The sequence below is a fragment of the Diabrotica virgifera genome, chromosome 8 (genome assembly GCF_917563875.1).
Source record: "Diabrotica virgifera virgifera chromosome 8, PGI_DIABVI_V3a".
Taxonomy (NCBI): domain Eukaryota; kingdom Metazoa; phylum Arthropoda; class Insecta; order Coleoptera; family Chrysomelidae; genus Diabrotica; species Diabrotica virgifera.
In genome coordinates this window covers 56,253,582-56,272,737 of record NC_065450.1, presented here as the reverse complement: position 1 = coordinate 56,272,737, position 19,156 = coordinate 56,253,582, and the positions used below count along the sequence as shown (strand labels likewise).

Genomic DNA, 19,156 nt, shown 5'->3' with positions numbered 1-19,156 from the left:
AAGCAAATAAGAACAGACCAAGGCACAGAGTATAAGAACGAAGTAATGCAGGAATTAACAAAGCTATTAAAAATAGAACACAACTTTACAACGGCATACCACCCACAGTCCATTGGAAGTTGCGAAAAACTACACAGAACGTTGAACGAGTACGTAAGAGCATTCATAGACGAAGACAGAGAAAATTGGGATGTGTGTTGCAGAATGTTCACATACTGCTACAATACAACCCCTAACGCGTATCATGGATACACACCGTTCGAACTGTTATATGGCAGGAAGGTTAACCTACCGGAAGACCTTACACATGAGATTCAACCATGTTACAATATAGATGCCTACTACAATGAGTTACGATACAAACTACAAAGCGCACACGAGAGAGCCAGAACCTTCTTATTAAAACACAAAAAAGAGCGGCAAGAAAAGAATAAGCTCAAAGCAACACCACAACACTTTAAAATAGGAGACCTAGTCCTTGTAAAAAGGGAAGAGAATGGTAAGTTTGATAGTCTTTATGTAGGTCCTTTCACGATAACAGAAGTAAATAACGTTAATTGTAAAATCAGAATAGAAAACAATAAAATCAAGGAAATACATAAGAATAGATTATATGCTTACAATCCGAAAACACAGTGAGTGACAAGTGTTACGAAACAATGTTGTTAAACGAACATTTTATATTATTTATGTATTTGCGTAGGCTTAGGAAGTTTGTATATAAAACAAATTTTTTTGTATTGATTACAACACAGTATGGGTTGGTAGCACGACTTGCAAATTTCCCTCCCCGTAGTCGGAAAATTCCTAAAAAGGGAAGGTGTACAAGAATTCATCTGTACTCAGTAGATATATCTTAAAAACACCCTGTAATTATCTACGATAATTACTTTCAGTTATTTATGTTATCATAACAATATTACAACCTTCATTCGATTATATAAATATTGTTATCCTAGATCACGATTCACTAATAATTGCAGAGTCAATTATAAACACTTTTCATGGTCGATGCTGAATAGGCATTTCTAAATATATAAACAGCAAAACTATAACAAGGGAATTCTTATTATTATATTGGACATTCGTCATTCTATTTTGGTGATCAGACGTAATATTTCCACATTAAAGATAGTGTCTCTTTCTACACGAGATGTTCTTTGGGTGCGGTGCTACCAGCTTATGCTCATGCGAGTGTAAATAAAACAACTCAACAAGTAAAAGCGTATCAATTATTCCACCCCTCGGATAAGGGATAACCACCCTCACCGGGAGCAGATAGCCTTAGTGCCCAGGGCTGTCATAAGGTGAATCGAAAAGTGCATAGTTTAGGGGAAAATAAACTTTCTCCTGTAAGGTTTAAATTTAAGTATGTGTTTGAGTAAATCATTTAGAAGAAATGTGTACAATGACAGGCGATTCTGAACAGCATAAGACCTTGCCAGGCGAGGGGAAAGATTAGGGGTTTTTCCTAAAATTATTTTTTTTGCATCGAACAATTTTTTTTTTAGGTTTTTTGAATCATTCCAAACATAAAAGGTCTTTAGTGATTTTTCTCTTAGGTTAATAGTTTTTGTTATATAAGCGATTAAAAATTTTGAAAATTGCGAAATCGGCCATTTTTAACCCTAAATCGGACATTTAACTAAAAATTTCAATTTGCCAAGGTAGGTAGATACTCTTTAAACATTGATTGATGAAACCTTTAAGAGTTTTTTGCAATACAATATCGGAAACCCCTTTGTTATATATAAGTGAGGACGTTTGAGTTATCATAAATTCATTATCTCGAGAATGGGCAAATTTGAAGAGAAATTCTCAGACAGGTCGATTTTTATTTTTAAATTAGGACTTTTTGGCATATATATAATACTAGTGACGTCATCCACCTGGGCGTGATGACGTAATCGATGATTTTTTTAAGTGAGAGTAGGGGTTGTGTGATAGCTCATTTGAAAGGTTATTTAATTCTCTATTCAGTCATATAAACATTAATATAATTATTTGTACAGGGTGCACAAAAAAATTTTTCTTCTTTTTGTCAAATTTAATCAAAGTTAATTTATTAAAAAAAAATTTTGTACACCCTGTATAAACAATTATGTTAATGTTTATATTACTGAATAAAGAATTAAATAGCCTTTGAAATGAGCTATCACACAGCCCCTACTCTCATTTAAAAAAATCATCGATTACGTCATCACGCCCAGATGGATGACGTCACTAGTATTATATATATATATGCCAAAAAGTCCCAATTTAAAAATAAAAATCGACCTGTCTGAGGATTTCTCTTGAAATTTGCCCATTCTCGAGATAATGAATTTATGCCAACTCAAACGTCCTCACTTATACTACAGTGTCGCGCCCGCTTGTTTAGCAATTAAAAAACAAAGGGGTTTCCGATACTGTATTGCAAAAACTCTTCGGGATTTCATCAATCAATGTTTAAAGAATATCTACCTACCTTGGCAACATTGAAATTTTTAGTTAAATGTCCGATTTAGGGTTAAAAATGGCCGATTTCGCAATTTTAAAAATTTTTAATCGCTTATATAACAAAAACTATTAACCTAGGAGAAAAATCACTAAAGACCTTTTCTGTTTGGAATGATTCAAGAAACCTAAAAAAATTTTGATCGATGCAAAAAAAAATAATTTTAGGAAAAACCCCCAATCTCTCCCCTCGCCTGGCAAGGTCTTATGCTCTTCAGAATCGCCTGTCATTGTACACATTTCTTCTAAATGACTTACTCAAACACATACTTAAATTTAAACCTTACAGAAAAAAGTTTATTTTTCCCCTAAACTATGCACTTTTCGATTCACCTGGTAGATACACGTGCAGGGCTGATGCCTGCCAGGTCATGGTTTTTAGTCTTGGTGTGCTATGAATTATCATTATACAAATTTCTAGCCTTACAGGAAAATCGTTAGTCGGAGGGTTCACTAGCTCTTAGACTATAAAGAGACCGTAGGAACCCCACTGCTTATATATATTTTACATAAACTTATCCTCTAATAATTCATTAGTTCTTGTAAAAGTTTAGTTTTAAGTTTTAGGGTAGTAAATAAGAAGTTTATACCTCTGTAGTTTGTCTGGCTGTTTTTCATCTATATTTGCTTGTTTATTTGCTACATTTGCTTACATCTAGGTGTTTTTAATCTTACAATAACTTATCTTGTTTCTAAAATTTTTGTGCTATTATAAAGGTTCTTAGTAGATATTAGTTTGTGTAGTTGGACTTTCCTTAGTTTTACTTTGAACTAGGCAAAAATCAAATTTTGGTTAGTTGTTCTTCTTCTTCTTTTTATACTTGTTGTAGATCTGTCGATCTGTTAATTCCGACGTTAAAGTATTTCTTGAGAGGTAGACTGCCAGCTATCTCTCCATCTTTTTGGTGGTCTCCCGGGTGGATGCTTGCCAGCTGGTTTTCTTTCTAGCGCAATTCTTGGTAGTCTGTGCTCCTCCATTCTTTTTATATGACTGAACCATTCTCTCCGTCTTTGCCTACCCCATCTTACTACATCTTGCACGCCACATTGTTCCCTGATGATGTTTCATATTCTATCCCTTCTTGTCTTCCCTGCTATTGCTATTAGTGTCTTCATTTCGGCTGTTCGTAGCATGCTTTTGGTTTTATTGGTGTCTTCTCTTGATACTCTGGGCTAATTAGCAAAATTCATGGAAAAGTTATTTACCAGCAATTTTATTGCTGAAATCGAATTATAAGATCCTATATATTAATAATATAGGTATGCAAAGTCCGCAGATAGTATGCTACTTTTTTTATAAACAAAATGGCGCCGACAAATCGTATTTCTTTCAATTATTGCTCTATAACTCCGAAGATTTTAACTTTACAACAAAAACACCCAAATAAAAATTCACCGCAATTAAATTTTGCATAGAGATATGTTTTTGCCGATTTGTTCCGACGAAAATTTTCCTCGGAAAATGCGGGTTTTCCCAACAAAATCTCTAATTTTGAAATAAAGTTTTAGGTAAGTAATTATTAATCAATAATTAAATAACTTAGTGACATCAAAGCTTTCTTGGTATAGATTGTAATTTCAGAAGCCGGTGAAAATTAAACGAATATTTTAGCAACAATTCAATTGTTAATTAACAATTTACGATCGCAATAATAACCAAAATAATCATGATACATTGATCAAACTTATAAAGATTATAAAGATGAGATGCTTATTTAATATTTTATCGACAAAATATAAATTTTTCGTTTTTTTTGCATAATCTTTAAATTTTGAAAAAAAAATAGTTATAATACGCTGGTCTAATTAGTAAAGTACAAAGAAAGGTTATTTACCAGCAATTTTATTGCTGGAATCGAATATTCTGATCCTATATATTAATAATATAGGTATGCAAAGACCGCAGATAGTGTGCTACTTTTTTTATTAACAAAATGGCGCCCCCAAATCGTGTTTTTTTTTTCAATTATTGGTCTATAACTCCGAAGATTTTAACTTTATACCAAAAACATGTTTTTTCCCGATTTCCTCCGACGAAAATTTTCCTCGGAAAATGTGGGTTTTCCCAACAAAATCTCGAATTTTCAAATAAATTTTTTGGGCAACTAATTATTTATCAATAATTAAATAACTTGGTGAAATAAAAGCTTTCTTGGTATAGATTATAACTGCAGAAGCCGGTGAAAAACGAATATTTTAGCAACAATTCAATTGTTAATTATCAATTTACAGTCGCAATAACAACCAAAATAATCATGAGACATTGATCAAACTTGATCATGAGACATTGAAAGAATATAAAGATGTGATGCCTCTTTATTATTTTGTCGACAAAATATTTATTTTTCATTTTTTTGCATAATCTTTAAATGTTTAAAAAAATAGTTATAAACAAATTAACATTTCTCAGATTTATTATATTATAATTTTAAAAAATACTTTAAATGCGTATTTCAAAGGTCTTGAAAATGAATGCTTTAAAAAATTTTTCCAACCATTTGCAAAAAAGTTATGAAACAGCAAAGTAAACATACGATTCTCCGTTGTTTATAATTTGTTTTAATTTTTTCAAAGCTTAAAAGTGAGTTTATGGTACAAACTAATTACTCTCAAAAAATATCAAACATTAGTTCAATGGTTATATTTTAATCAAAGATTGAAAATGTTTTTTTTGTAATTTTTAGCGCGAAAGTAGGCTTGATACAGATTCGGAGACGGGTTATAATACATAATTTTATTTATTAACTACTGTACGTCGCGCGGCGTTCGTCGCTTCCAGTGAAAATTTTAGCTACGATACTGTATTATGGGCCATTCCACGAACATACGCCTGTTTTGGATTACTTCGACAACGAATATTTTACTGTGCAACATAAGAAGTACGAAAGTAAATAGCGCTAATAATGATTCCAATAAACAACAATGTAATTTGCAATTTACTTTCGTTCTTCTTATTTTGCACAGTAAAATATTCGTTGTCGAAGTAATCCAAAACAGGCGTATGTTCGTGGAATAGGGTATAGTCTACTTTCGCTCGTGTAAATTACAAAAAAATATATTTATATTCTTTAATTAAAATATAACCATTAAACTAATAATCGATATTTTTTGTAAGTAATTAGCTTGTACTTTAAACTCACTTTTACGCTTTGAAAGAATTAAAAAAAATTATAAACAACGTAGTAATCGTATGTTTACTTTGCTGTTTCATAACTTTTTTGCAAATGGTTGCAAAAAAGTTTTAAAGCATTCATTTTCAAAAGCTTTGAAATACGCATTTTACCTTGTTTTTTAAAATTAGAATATAATAAAAACTTTCTGAGAAACGGTAATTTGTTTATAACTATTTTTTTAAACATCTAAATATTATTCTAAAAAATTAAAAATTTATATTTTGTCGACAAAATACTAAATAGGAATATCATCTTTATAAGATTTCAAAGTTTGATTAGTGTATCATAATTATTTTGGTTATTATTGCGACCGTAAATTATTAATTAACAATTGAATTGTTGCTAAAATATTCGTTTAATTTTCACCGGCTTCTGGAACTATAATCTAAACCAAAAAAGCTTTTATGTCACCGAGTTATTTAATTATTGGTAGATAATTACTTATCTAAAACTTTATTTGAAATTTAAAGATTTTGTTGGGAAAACCCGCATTTTCAGAGGAAAATTTTCGTCCGAGCAGATCGGGAAAAACATGTCTTTATGGAGAATTTAATTTCAGTGAATTTTTATTAGGCTGTTTTTGGTGTAGTTAAAATGTTCGGAGTTATGGAGCAAAAATTGTAAAAACACGATTTGGGGGCGCCATTTTGTTAATAAAAAAAGTAGCAGACTATCTGCGGACTTTGCATATCTATATTATTAATATATATAATCATAAGCTTCGATTCCAGCAATAAAATTGCTGGTAAATAACTTTTCCCAAAAATGGCCTATTCTCCGATAATCAGCCCAGACTATGATTCAATGTCATAGGTCATAACAGGTCTGATGCATGTTTTATAAATTCTAACTTTGCTGTCCATTCTCATATATGGGTTATTCCAGACCACATCTCTCAAACATCCGGACACGACTGCAGCCTTATTTATTTGTCCTCTTAGGTCTCTGGCTGGGTCATGATAACTTGATAAGTCTACACCTAGGTATTTGAACTAGTTTAGCTGTTCTATGGGTTTCCACTCTACCACGAGCTTGCATCTAATTGGATCTTTCGCAATGGTACTGCATTTTGTTTTCTGATTTAATATGTTCATGTTGAGTCGTCGACATGCTTGCTAGAATCGATAAAGTTGTCTTTGTAGGTCATCCTCATCCTCTGCAATCAGGGCTGCATCATCCACATAGCACACTATACTGGTTCTACTGTGACCGAGTCTATATCCTAGTTGTAGCGATTCCATATCTTCTATTATTTCATCCACTAGCATATTGAATAGAAATTGGCTGAGGCTGTCTCCCTGCCGATTCCCCCTGGTGTTGGTATGTTGGCTGTAGTGATGTCGTTTGTTTTAATTTTTGTCGTGTTGTTATTGTTCATTTATTTTATGACTTCAACAGTGTTTACCGGTATCCCTTTTTGTCTCATTTTCTGTAATATATCGCTAAGTCTGACTCTGTTAAATGCTTTCGTTAGGTCCACGAAGCAAATATATGTGAGTTTGTTATATTCTATCGACTTCTCTTTCACTTGTTTCATGACAAATATTGCGTTCGTCGTCGACCTGTCTTTTCTGAATCCTTGCTGTTCTTCTCTGTTCTTTATCTGTGATTCCAATTTATCCTTGAGTATACCTGTGAATAACTTCATTGTCGTATTTAAGAGTTATTCCCAATGAACTGTCAATACGGATGGAATGGCCCCGTCCCATTCAAATAGTAAAGTGAGATTGCCACCAACATACAAGAGAGAGGGCCTAGAGAGAGACAGAGCACAAACCATACATACTCATAGACGTTTCACGGCCATGTTAATCTTTCGGATCGAATTAACGCCATCTCTTGATTGGAATGGGAACTAAATTGACAAATTTTGGTTACGTGGGAATTTCAAATTATAAATTTTGCGGAATTTTTGATGAAATTTCGCAGGAAATTAAAACAATAGAAAGACAATTCAATGTTTTATTCAATGTTTTACTGAAAACTTCAAATATTCCAATTTGTTTTCAAAATGCTAAACACTACTGCCATGTGTCATGTGAAAGCACTGATGTGTAATATTGAGTAGAATGAAATTTTTTGAAAGAATGTTGTAGGATGATTGTTTAGATAAATACCTTTACAATCTTTTACAAACTTCCAAAAATATATAGGCCCGAAATGTTGATGACACACTTGTCTATTGGAATAAACTGTTTCAGGATATTGTTTTTTTAAATGTGGAGAAACACCACACTGGATGATCAATGTAAACTAAAAATTCTACTCATAAAAACGGAGAGGAGGTTAATACAATTGATTAAAATTGTGATTAAATCTAATTAAAAACGTAACACCACTATAATAAAATAATTAAGCCACAAACTGTAAAATAAAAAGTAAATAACTCTACTCATAAAAACGGAGAGGAGGTTAATACAATTGATTAAAATTGTGATTAAATCTAATTAAAAACGTAACACCACTATAATAAAATAATTAAGCCACAAACTGTAAAATAAAAAGTAAATAACAAATTAATTTAATTGTCAACTGTCAGTTGTTAAATATGACAAGAGAATTGACTGACAGCGACATCTCTGGATTGGAATGGTAACTAATTTGCTGTCTTGACCTTGACAATTTACGTGAAACGTCTATGAGTATGTATGGTTTGTGATATAGAGAATGTGCTGGAAAATTTGACAGGCCGTGTAATATGAGTTGCCTATATCAACTTAAATCGGGGAAATGGACCTCATATTTTTTTAACTTTATTAACTTAACTTAATTTTTAAATACTGCCTATCAGCCCTAGTTAAATAATATATACCAAGTTAAAAAAATATGAGGTCCATTTCACCGATTTAAGTTGATATAGGCAACTCAAATTACACGGCCTGTCAAATTTTCCAGCACACTCTCTGTCTCTCTCTCTTGTAACGTGGCCGTATTAATTTTCTTCGTGCCTATTCCATCCGTATTGACAGTTCATTGGTTATTCCTCTGTAGTTGTCCGTCAGCTGTCAGTTAGTTGTTGCATCTGCAAATTAAATACAATAATAAGATTACTTACCTTCAATAAGTAGTGATCAAATCCATAGTGTGCATTGATCAAAGAAATTGCTCTATCTGTGATTATAACTGAGATGTGTTTATTTAAAACTTCCGAATAAACTACTGATCTCTTTAAATGTGGAACCCAAAAATGAGGAACTCTTCTCTTAAATTTATTTCGCTTTTCAAAGCCTTGCACTACACCCTCTCCACCCCATATATGTGAACTTGATTCTTTTGGAAAATGTACAGGAATTGGAATATTTTGAACAGGAAATCTAAAATAAGTGCAATCAAATGATATAAAAATGTATCATTATTACAAACAAGCTGAAAATGCGTGCATTATCATAACGAAAACTTTGTTTATTTACGTATTTTAATTCATAATATGGAAAATTGCTATTATGAAAACTAGTTTAGAATTAATAATTATGTTTTAATGTGCAATTATATCATTCTAATTTGAATGTTATGAACTATAAAGGTAGTTTACTTTTGATCGAAATTCATATTTTTTATATACCTACCTCGTATAAAATTAATAAAATTTTACATATGATGGTTGCATCATAAATCTTAGAACATGAAAGGTTTTTATGAAGAATAACTTTTCTTCGTCAAATTAAAAATAAAAGAGTTAAAAATGAAAATGTTGTTGGTATCCATAATTTGAGAAAAATCTTCAAATATTTTTTTCCATTAGAAGGATGTAATTGCACATATCAGACCATAATTTTTTATACCGAACAATATTATTTCATATTCGGTTCGCTAAACTCAGACACAACTGGTTAGTGATTTTAGTCAATAATTTTGCCAATTTGGCAAAAAAAATAATTACTAATTACAGTAAAACTTCCGTTAACCGAAACCTTTTTAACCGAAACATTGTTTAACCGAAATGGCTGAGAGTTTGAATAATTACGTCAATGAAAAGTAAATTAAAAAAAAAGCAATGAAATTAAGGAAAAAGAACATGTTTAGAGCGTTTTCTTAAAGAAATCTTCTATTTTCTTTTGTATTTTCCTTTGACAACGATGTTTTGCAGCTATAATATATCCCTCCAACAGTATGTAATTTGATACAAGAAGAATACAAAAAGCAATATTATTTTTAACCGAAATTCTTGTTATCCGAAACGGCCTGCCCCCAATTATTTCGGTTAACGGAGGTTTTACTGTAGTTAATAATTACTAAATAATTAGTAATTTTGTCAATTTTGGCAAAATTCACAAAAACAAAAAAATTACCTACTAAAACTATTAGCCAGTTGTGTCGAGTTTAGCGAGCCGACTAAATTTTAATTTCATAGCAAATGGAACAGTCCATTTATCATAAAGGGGAGGCTGTATACCCGTATAAACCTTTTTAAAGCTGTTAATAAATATTGTTACTTTTAAAATACAGTAATACCCCGAATTTACGCGATAGGTGGGACCGAGCGATAATCGCGTAAGTCGAATTCGCGTAAGTCGGGGTATAATTTCGTATGTGTATGTACTTATTACTATTTCAAGTATTCTTAGAAATAAAACAGAAAATCCCTTTATAAAAGTAACAAACACCCACTCCATTAGACAAAACTGTAGATAAGACAGACCTAATACAAAATAAAATCGCTGATTCCGTGTGAAAAGTCCAAACATGTATAATACATTGGATGAGCAACAGTGTGTGGGTGGTATTTCTATCTCGTCAATAATTAAACGATTGTGTGGCGCTTAAATAATGAATCCACAAGATTTTAAAATCGCATATCAAATAACAAATCGACAATTATTTGAAAATCGCGTAACTTTGAGTTCGCGTAAGTAATTGTATTTTTGAACATCTTATTTATTTTATATAATAATTAAATTCACTATCAAATGTCATTGATGTTTTATTAATAGTTAATTTAAAATTTAGTTTGACATTCACGAAGTGTCAAACTCAAATGTAAATAACTTATGATTTGCTTAACAAATTGAGATTAAAAAACTAGCCTACTTAATAGCAACGATTTCAGCTGGACGTGTAGTGTGTCGGAAGAAAATAAAACGATTGTGACGTCACATTTTAGACTTTGAAGTCGATTATCTTGAAGACGGTTAAAAATATCGAAATGCCGTTTTCAGATTTGGATTCAGAAGGAAAAACTACATAAGAATCCATCGATAAATTTGATCTGAGTATTGCAGGAGCGGCAACGCAATAACACACACGCTTTTGCGAATTTATAAACGAAATGTTTTCGTTGAAAAGCTCTAAAACGCTATTGGGGATTTGAAGTCACAATGACGACCTCTCGTGGATCTCGGCGGAACTAACATGAGGGTGTTTTCTGTTTATTGGCCTGCTATAATGAGGGGTTTTAATGTCAAATCGTTGTTAAAATCGTTGTCAGTATTTTCGAAAATCAATAAAGTGAAAAATTTAGTAGTCCCATCGATTAATCTATTAGCATCAGTAGAATCAAAAGGACTAAAATCGTCCTAAATTTACTCCAAATATTCTGCAACACAACACACACATAAGAACACTTTTAATAAAAGGTTTGTAAGCTTTTAATTAAATGAAGGGTCAGGGGGAAGAACGATGAATGTCTATCTGTAAGCATTTTCGGTAAAATAAGAAACAAAGTTACATATTCATTGTTTTTCCTCCTTGCGTCCAATCTTGTGACGTGATTTTAAGACGATTATCATCTCTATTCCCCTTGTCTATTCACAGGTTGATAGTACTCTTTCTAAGCTAACAGATGGCACAAAAATCTCAAAATGACCAAAAATTGACATTCATCGTTTTTCCCTCTGACCCTTCAAATCTTTTGTATTAAAATTTATGAATTACGTATATTGATTTTCGAAAATACTGACAACGATTTGACAGTAAAAACCCCCTTATAGCAGGCCAATAAAAAGAAAACACCCTCAATTTTAGTTCCACCGAAATCCACGAGAGGTCGTCATTGTGACTTAACATCGCCAAGTGTATAAAATGACATTGTAAATAATAATATGAGTCAAAAACACCATCCTCGAAGTGCAGTAGAAAGAATGACATTACTGCAGTATTTAGGAAGAAGAGGACTTGTGGAAATATGTGAGCAATTGGATAAACAGATCACCGGCGCCCATATAAAAATTTTCAGGGGGGGCCAGACGTGAAAATGTTGCACATTATATTTTGTATACTTTGGATAACCATATATAATTTAAAGCACCCGAAAAGCTAGGGAGGGCACGCCCCCCCCCCTGCCCATGGGTATGGGCGCCCATGAAACAGATTGCTAATTTAAGAACTTATTTTCAGATGCAGGTTGAGACATCTATTCTACATCGCACTATTTGCGCAGTAGATGACATGATACCAATCAAACTAAGGGAACCAGAAATGCGCATAAACCACCTTACTAAGGACAAAAAAATGCACATCTGAAAGGGTAAACATCTACATGGGAGACATCCCAAAGAGGTTAGCCAAGACTATGTTCGCAATACAGCGTCAAACTATTGGTTGACATCAGGAAAAATGTTCCTGAAACAGAAGGCTCATTACTAGCCATTCAGAATCAGGTTATACCAACTAAAAATTACCTGAAATATATCGTCAAAGACCCTCAGGTCCAAAATGACAATTGCTGATGTGACGTCAAGCCCAAGAAACCATTCAATATCTTACAGTACAGATAGTTGCGAGGCATTTGTTGCAACTGAATAGAAGAAATGGAACTCAGTAGGAAAGGTCCTTCATCAAGAGATGAAGCTATAAAGTTGGGACTTCTCCAGCCAAACGGACCATCTTCCATATACACTAAGCATCAAAATTAACGCACCAAAATGTTGTCCGATTTTAGTGATTTTTTTAATATGTTATAGCTTTATTCTTCAAAAATATCGATGTAATAATATTGTTGCTAAACAGGTAAGTGTCATTATATACCGGGTGTAACAATGATAGTGTGTTTTTTCTTCAAAGTTTGGAACACCCTGTGGAATATTCTGGCTTATATAAAATATTGAAATTAAAACTCAACTATAGCCTTAGGCTTTCTTAACATTATGCTTTTTGATTCATTCGCTTATATTGGATAATAAAAAAGTTAGGTATGTACTTTAACAACTAGCAACGTTCTTCATCAATACCCTGTATTGTTTCTAAATAAGTGCAACAAACTTTAAAGAGAAATGCTGCATGAAAAAACAATGACCGTTTGCTTTATAATAAACATATGTCGCGTGACTCAAATGCCATTGTTTGTCAGTGCTGCCCAGCCTAGCTTGCAACTCGGGTGCCTATTATTTTGTAATCTTGGTGTTTAGAGTTATAATAACCTTTGCGAGTTTCCATTGCCATATAGTTGAGAATGACAACAACAAGCTATACTGGGAGTTAATAAATTAACAAAACCAACAACACTAATTGATGTGGCGATACCTAAAAACATTACCAGTACATACAACATATCAAGTACAGAGATCTGGAAATTCAAGTACGAAGATACCTAACAACAATAACCTACATACCAAATTTAACTTAAAGATTGCCAAGTACGGAGATCTGGAAATTCAAATACAAAGAAAATGGAAAAATACTAAGTCACCAGACAATACCTATTATTATGTCTACTACTAGAGTCATTGCGAAGAACCTCATAGAAAACATAAATAAGCTGGGTCTGAATGAATACCTAGGCCTTCAAGGTCTGTTGAGCTTTGTAAATATTTCTATAAGCTAGTGCAATTTGCAACTCCGTAGCTCAGGAGTCACCATTGCCGGTCCTAAGCCCGGATGAAAGAGGAAGGTTGGGCAGTGGGCTGACAACCCACTCCCGGAAAAAACACACTGTTACGAAACCTGAAAATTTGCCTCGGAATACAGGACGGAACTTTCGGAAACGACTCAAGCTACGAAACATGGACTATGCATTTGGAAACTGGAATGTGAGCACGCTAAATAGACCAGGAGCTCAAACCGCACTTCTGCAAGAACTAAAAAGATATAAGCTCATGATTACTGCTCTTCAGGAGACAAGATGGCTGGGGAAAGGTGTCAGGGACACTAAAACGCATATAATCTGAAATAGTCTAAGATATCCAAATGTTTGTGCCACATTTAAAGCAGAATCACCCATTGGACACTGGACCACAACTCCAAATTCGTCGTTTGACCATAAGGCATTAGACAAATTATAATCACTAAAAAGATACAAGTTTTCTGACACACTTTGCTGACAGATGTATTCAACTGTCTCACAATGCCTTGTATATAAATATTGAGGAGACTGTAGAGGGATATACACTCCTCCAATCACAAATTTATTTTTATTATGGTGGCATAGATTAAATACTTGCTCAACTCGGTCTTCAGTAATAGAGATACACTGAGATTGTAGTTTGTTGCTGACAAAAACTAGAACACCACCACCACTTTTCTTGGCACTGGTCCTCATAGATCTATCACATCTATAGACACTAAAACCGTTACATTTAATCTCACTGTTAGTTATGTTTTCGTTCAGGTTACTTTCAATAAAAATGATTATGTCATAGGAACAGCAGGAAACACTTTTTATTACATCAAAAATTTTGGTTCGAAGGCCACCAACGTTTTGAAAATATAATGAGCACGAGACTAGTTTTTTTGTTAGAATGGACCCCCACAAAAAAAAACGCAAACTTGTAAGACCAGCAACTACATGGATAAAGGGCATCTCAAAGGTGATGTCAGAAAGTAATTTACGAAAGGAAGCTTGCCACAATAGAAAGGAGTGACGATTAGGAAAGGAAAGGCATAGAACACTATAAAACTAAATTAGCCTTATTTTACTAAAACCATATCATAAAAAGTTTTAAAAAGAATACCTACACTTCACCTGTTACATCATTTCTTTTCCAATTTCCAGATTCTGGTACATAATGAACAGCAGTAGGTTGAGCAAATCTCCATTCCTTGTAAAATTTTTTGTACGCTTCTGGAAGTAAAGCAGCTACACCTTTATCCAACAGAGTAGGTTTTTGAAATAAACCAAGAGTTTTGACAGCCTAAAATTATATCAACAAACAGAATAAAACTTTAAATAAACATTTTTATATTATACCTTTGATGCCATAAAGAAATCAACTATCTATATTTTTATTTTTGAGAAATATTAGAAAAACTTAGAAAAATAGGTTTTAAAATATTAACCTTAAATTTTTTAGTTCTTCTTCTCTTCTGACTTCTGATATTGGCCTTCATTCCATTGCATCTATAATGGTCAATGGACCGTTATATAATAGTCGTGACGTCATATCAATGTTGGCTACTCTGAAAATGGACTCTGGACAAAGGGTGGGACAAAAGCAAGGACAAAAGTACAAAAGGGACAAACCATAAACAAAACAAACCACGCCACGACGCCACAAGTTGTGACAGTCATAGAAGAGTGGGTGTGACCAGTGTGCGTCTTGGAAGAGTGTTGCCATCGTATACGCTAAAAGCTGATTGGCTCCGCCATCTTTTGCTCAGATTTCCGGATTAATTTGGAAGGGGTAAACAGATGATCAGTTGTTTATTTTATTTTTCGTTTACTCTGGTTTAACCTCACTTAACTAGATAGATCAAGAAATATTAAATTACTATTACTATTATTCCGGTTGAAAAATGCCTTCCTTTAAGGTAAAAGGTTGCGAAGTCGATTGGGGAAAAATAATCATCATCATTCTCTTTGCCTTATCCCTATGCGGGGTCGGCTTCCCTAATTGCATTTCTCCACACAATTCTGTCTTGGGTCATATCAATGTTAATCCCCTTTACCAACATGTCCTGCCTTATCGCCTCCCCCCAGGTCTTCTTTGGTCTTCCTCTCCTACTCCTTCCAGGAATCTGCACTTCAGCTATTCTTCGTATTGGGTGATTAACGTCTCGACGTTGAACATGACCGAACCATCTTAACCTATGCTCTCTCATTTTGGCATCAATTGGTGCCACACCTAGACTTCCCCTAATATACTCATTTCTAATTTTATCCTTCTTTGTCACTCCACTCATCCATCTAAGCATTCTCATTTCCGCCACATGCATTCGTTGTTCCTCTTTCTTTTTCACTGCCCAACATTCAGTTCCGTACATCATAGCCGGTCTTATGGCTGTTTTATAGAATTTTCCCTTCAGCTTCATTGGAATTTTTCGGTCACACAACACACCACTCGCTTCTTTCCACTTCATCCATCCAGCCCTAATTCTACTGCATGCATCTCCATCTATTTCTCCATTACTCTGTAATACCGATCCTAGGTACTTAAAACTATTGCTTTTCACAATCATTTCACCATCCAAAGATACCATTTTATTTGTAGTAGCTCCATCTTTAAATGAACATTCCAAATACTCTGTTTTTGTCCTACTAAGTTTTAAACCTTTTTCCTCCAGAGCTTGTCTCCACTGTTCCAGTTTTTGTTCTAAGTCTCTTTCACTATTTCCTACTAACACGACATCATCAGCATACATTAAGCACCATGGAATGTTACCCTGTAGTTTCGCTGTTATCTGGTCCAAAACTAATGAGAATAAATACGGACTAAGCACAGAGCCTTGGTGCAATCCTACTTTCACATGAAATTTATCAGTCTCTCCCACACCTGTCCTAACACTAGTCGTTACTCCCTCATACATATCCCTCACAATCTTTACATATTCACCAGGGACTCCTTTCTTATTGAGTGCCCACCACAGAATCTCTCGAGGAACTCTATCATATGCTTTCTCAAGATCAATGAATACCATATGAGCGTTTGTTTCTTTACTCCTGTATTTTTCCATCAACTGCCTTATAATGAAAATTGCATCTGTTGTTGATCTACCCTGCATAAAGCCAAATTGATTCTCGGATATTTCGGTCTCTTCACGTATCCGTCTGTCAATTACTCTTTCCCATATTTTCATGGTGTGGCTAAGCAGTTTTATAGCCCTGTAGTTTGTACATTGTTGTATATCTCCCTTGTTTTTGTAAACAGGTACCAGTATACTGCTTCTCCATTCGTCTGGCATTTGTCCGACTTCCATAATTCTATTAAATAGACCTGCTAGCCACCTTGTTCCTGTCTCTCCCAATGCTCTCCATACTTCCCCAGGAATATCATCTGGTCCTACCGCTTTTCCTTTCTTTATTTTTTGAAGCGCTTGAGCCACTTCCTCGTTGGTTATTTTGGTGACCATTGCTGCTACTGTCTCCGTTGACTCTACAGGCTGTCTGTCAAATTCTTCATTTAATAAGCTGTCAAAGTACTTTCTCCATCTCTTTTTGACTTCCCTTTCGTGAACTAGTATTTTATTATTTTCATCTCGGATACATCTAATCTGATTAAAATCTTTTGCTTTCCTTGCTCTCTGTTTGGCTATTTTATATATCTTCGTTTCGCCTTCCCTGGTATCAAGTTGATCATATAGGTTTGAATACGCTTCTGCTTTGGCTTTTGCTACTGCTACTTTCGCTTCCTTTTTCGCCACCATATAGTTTTGAAGATCTGTGTCGGATCTGGTTTCTTGCCACTTTTTATATAATTTTCTCTTCTCTTTTATTTTTCCTTGTACTTCGTTTGACCACCACCAAGTCTCTTTATCCTCAAACTTTTTTCCTGACGTTTTCCCAAGTATTTCAATAGCAGTCTCTCTAATACTACTGGCCATTTTTCTCCAAATTGTATTAGGGCTTCCTTTCATGTTCCAACATATTTTTTCTACTATTCTTCTCCTGAATAGACCTTCTTTCTCATCTTTCAGCAGCCACCATTTGATTTTTTGTGGTCCTCTCCGATATTTTTGTTTAGTTTCGCTTTTTACTTCGATGTCCAGAACAAGCAGCTTATGTTGCTGGCTTACTGTCTCACTCACTATTACCTTGCAGTCCTTGCATTCACGTATGTCTTCTTTCCTTATCATGAAGTAGTCTATTTGGGATTGATGTTGTCCACTTTTGTAGGTAATAAGTTGAGTTTCTCTCTTTTTAAAGAATGTGTTAACAATCGCCATATCCAATGCTGTTGCTAATTCAAGCATGTCATCTCCAGCTTCATTTCTAGTTCCAAAGCCTAATCCCCCATGTATTGTTTCATATCCTGTCTTGGTTTGGCCCACATGTGCATTGAAATCACCTCCTATTATAACTTTCTCCTGTGCTGGAATATCACTCAGTACGTCTCCTAATTGATCATAGAAAGCTCTTCTTTCATTCTCACCCAGACCTGTTTGGGGAGCATACACACAAACAACATTCAATACCTCTTTATCAATTACAAATTTCACTGACATCATTCTATCACTCGTTCTTACAACTTCTACTACGTTACCTTTCATTTCACTATCAGCAATTATACCAACTCCATTTCTAGTGTTACTACTCCCTACATACCACAATTTGTATCCTTCACCTAGTTCTTTCGCCCTTTGTCCTTTCCACCTAGTTTCTTGAATACAAGCAATTTGAACTCTTCTTCGTTTGAGCGCATCCACTAACTCCAGACTCTTACCTGTAAGACTACCAAGATTCCAAGACCCTATCCTGATTTTTCTAACCTGCAATGGTGTTCCCCCTGAGATAGTCCTCACCCGGAGATCCGAACGGAGGCTCATTTTACTTCCGGAACATTTTACCTCAGGAGATGCCATCATTTCAGTATAAGTTTTTACTACGTTTGGAGAAGGTCTTTTCATTATTATGGCCTGAAAAGATTTTTGGATATTTGATGCCTGAATGCCTTTTCTATCAGCACCATACCCTGCCCTGCACGTTTAGCCAATACACCACCAATGCAACCAAAGTGCAGTATTACCCCATATTGGGGAAAAATAATGTGAAAATGAATTCTTTCCCAAAAGAATCTGAACGACGGAAAGTGTGGATTAAAAATATAGGGTTAAAACAAGATCCAAACAAATATGCTGTTGTTTGTGAAGTAAGTTCTTCAAGTAAAATTAATTGAGTATTTGCATTTGATGCATTCTCTTTATAATATTTATATCATTAAAAAATATTGTATTCAATTTTTGAATGTTTAGGGACACTACTTGTGACATGTGGAAAAAAGTTAGACAAGATGGCAGCAGAAAATTAAAATGCAATGCTGTATTACCAACAATATTTAGAGAAGAAAGCGAAAGTATTTAATTATTTATATTGATTTTTTGTTTATTCACCAATTTAACACCTATAGATATTTGTATAACAAGAGAGCGAAGTGCACCTTTTCCTCCCAAGAATAAAGTTTACTAGTTTACTACAGTAATCATTCAAGGGAGGAAAAGGCACTTCTCCCATGTTATACATTTTTCCACCTCCCTCAAATAAGTCATTTTTTCATTTTTAAAATATTTATATAACTGTTGATTGAATACATGAATCATAATTGAATACAGGAATTTGTGTATTCAATAACAATAGAACTAACAAAATTTATTAGAGAACTAAAATTAACAAGTAGGTACAG

At 33.8% G+C, this 19,156-nt stretch overlaps 1 protein-coding gene across 2 annotated transcripts in view; it reads right to left on the bottom strand.

Moving 5' to 3' along the window:
• LOC126889910 (39S ribosomal protein L28, mitochondrial) overlaps window positions 1–15,102 on the bottom strand; it is a 37,817-nt gene extending 22,715 nt beyond the window's left edge. Inside the window, exons 1-3 of one of the 2 annotated variants that reach the window (XM_050658628.1) lie at window positions 14,880–15,102; window positions 14,559–14,734; window positions 8,725–8,983 (exon numbers count right to left, since the gene is read on the bottom strand). In XM_050658628.1, coding sequence (XP_050514585.1) covers window positions 8,725–8,983; window positions 14,559–14,734; window positions 14,880–14,930 — 486 coding nt within the window. In that variant the 5' untranslated portion in view covers window positions 14,931–15,102. Of the gene's footprint in view, window positions 1–8,724; window positions 8,984–14,558; window positions 14,735–14,790 lie in introns of both variants that reach the window. The other variant, XM_050658629.1, reaches the window with a different exon arrangement.
• Window positions 15,103–19,156: the final 4,054 nt, after the last annotated feature.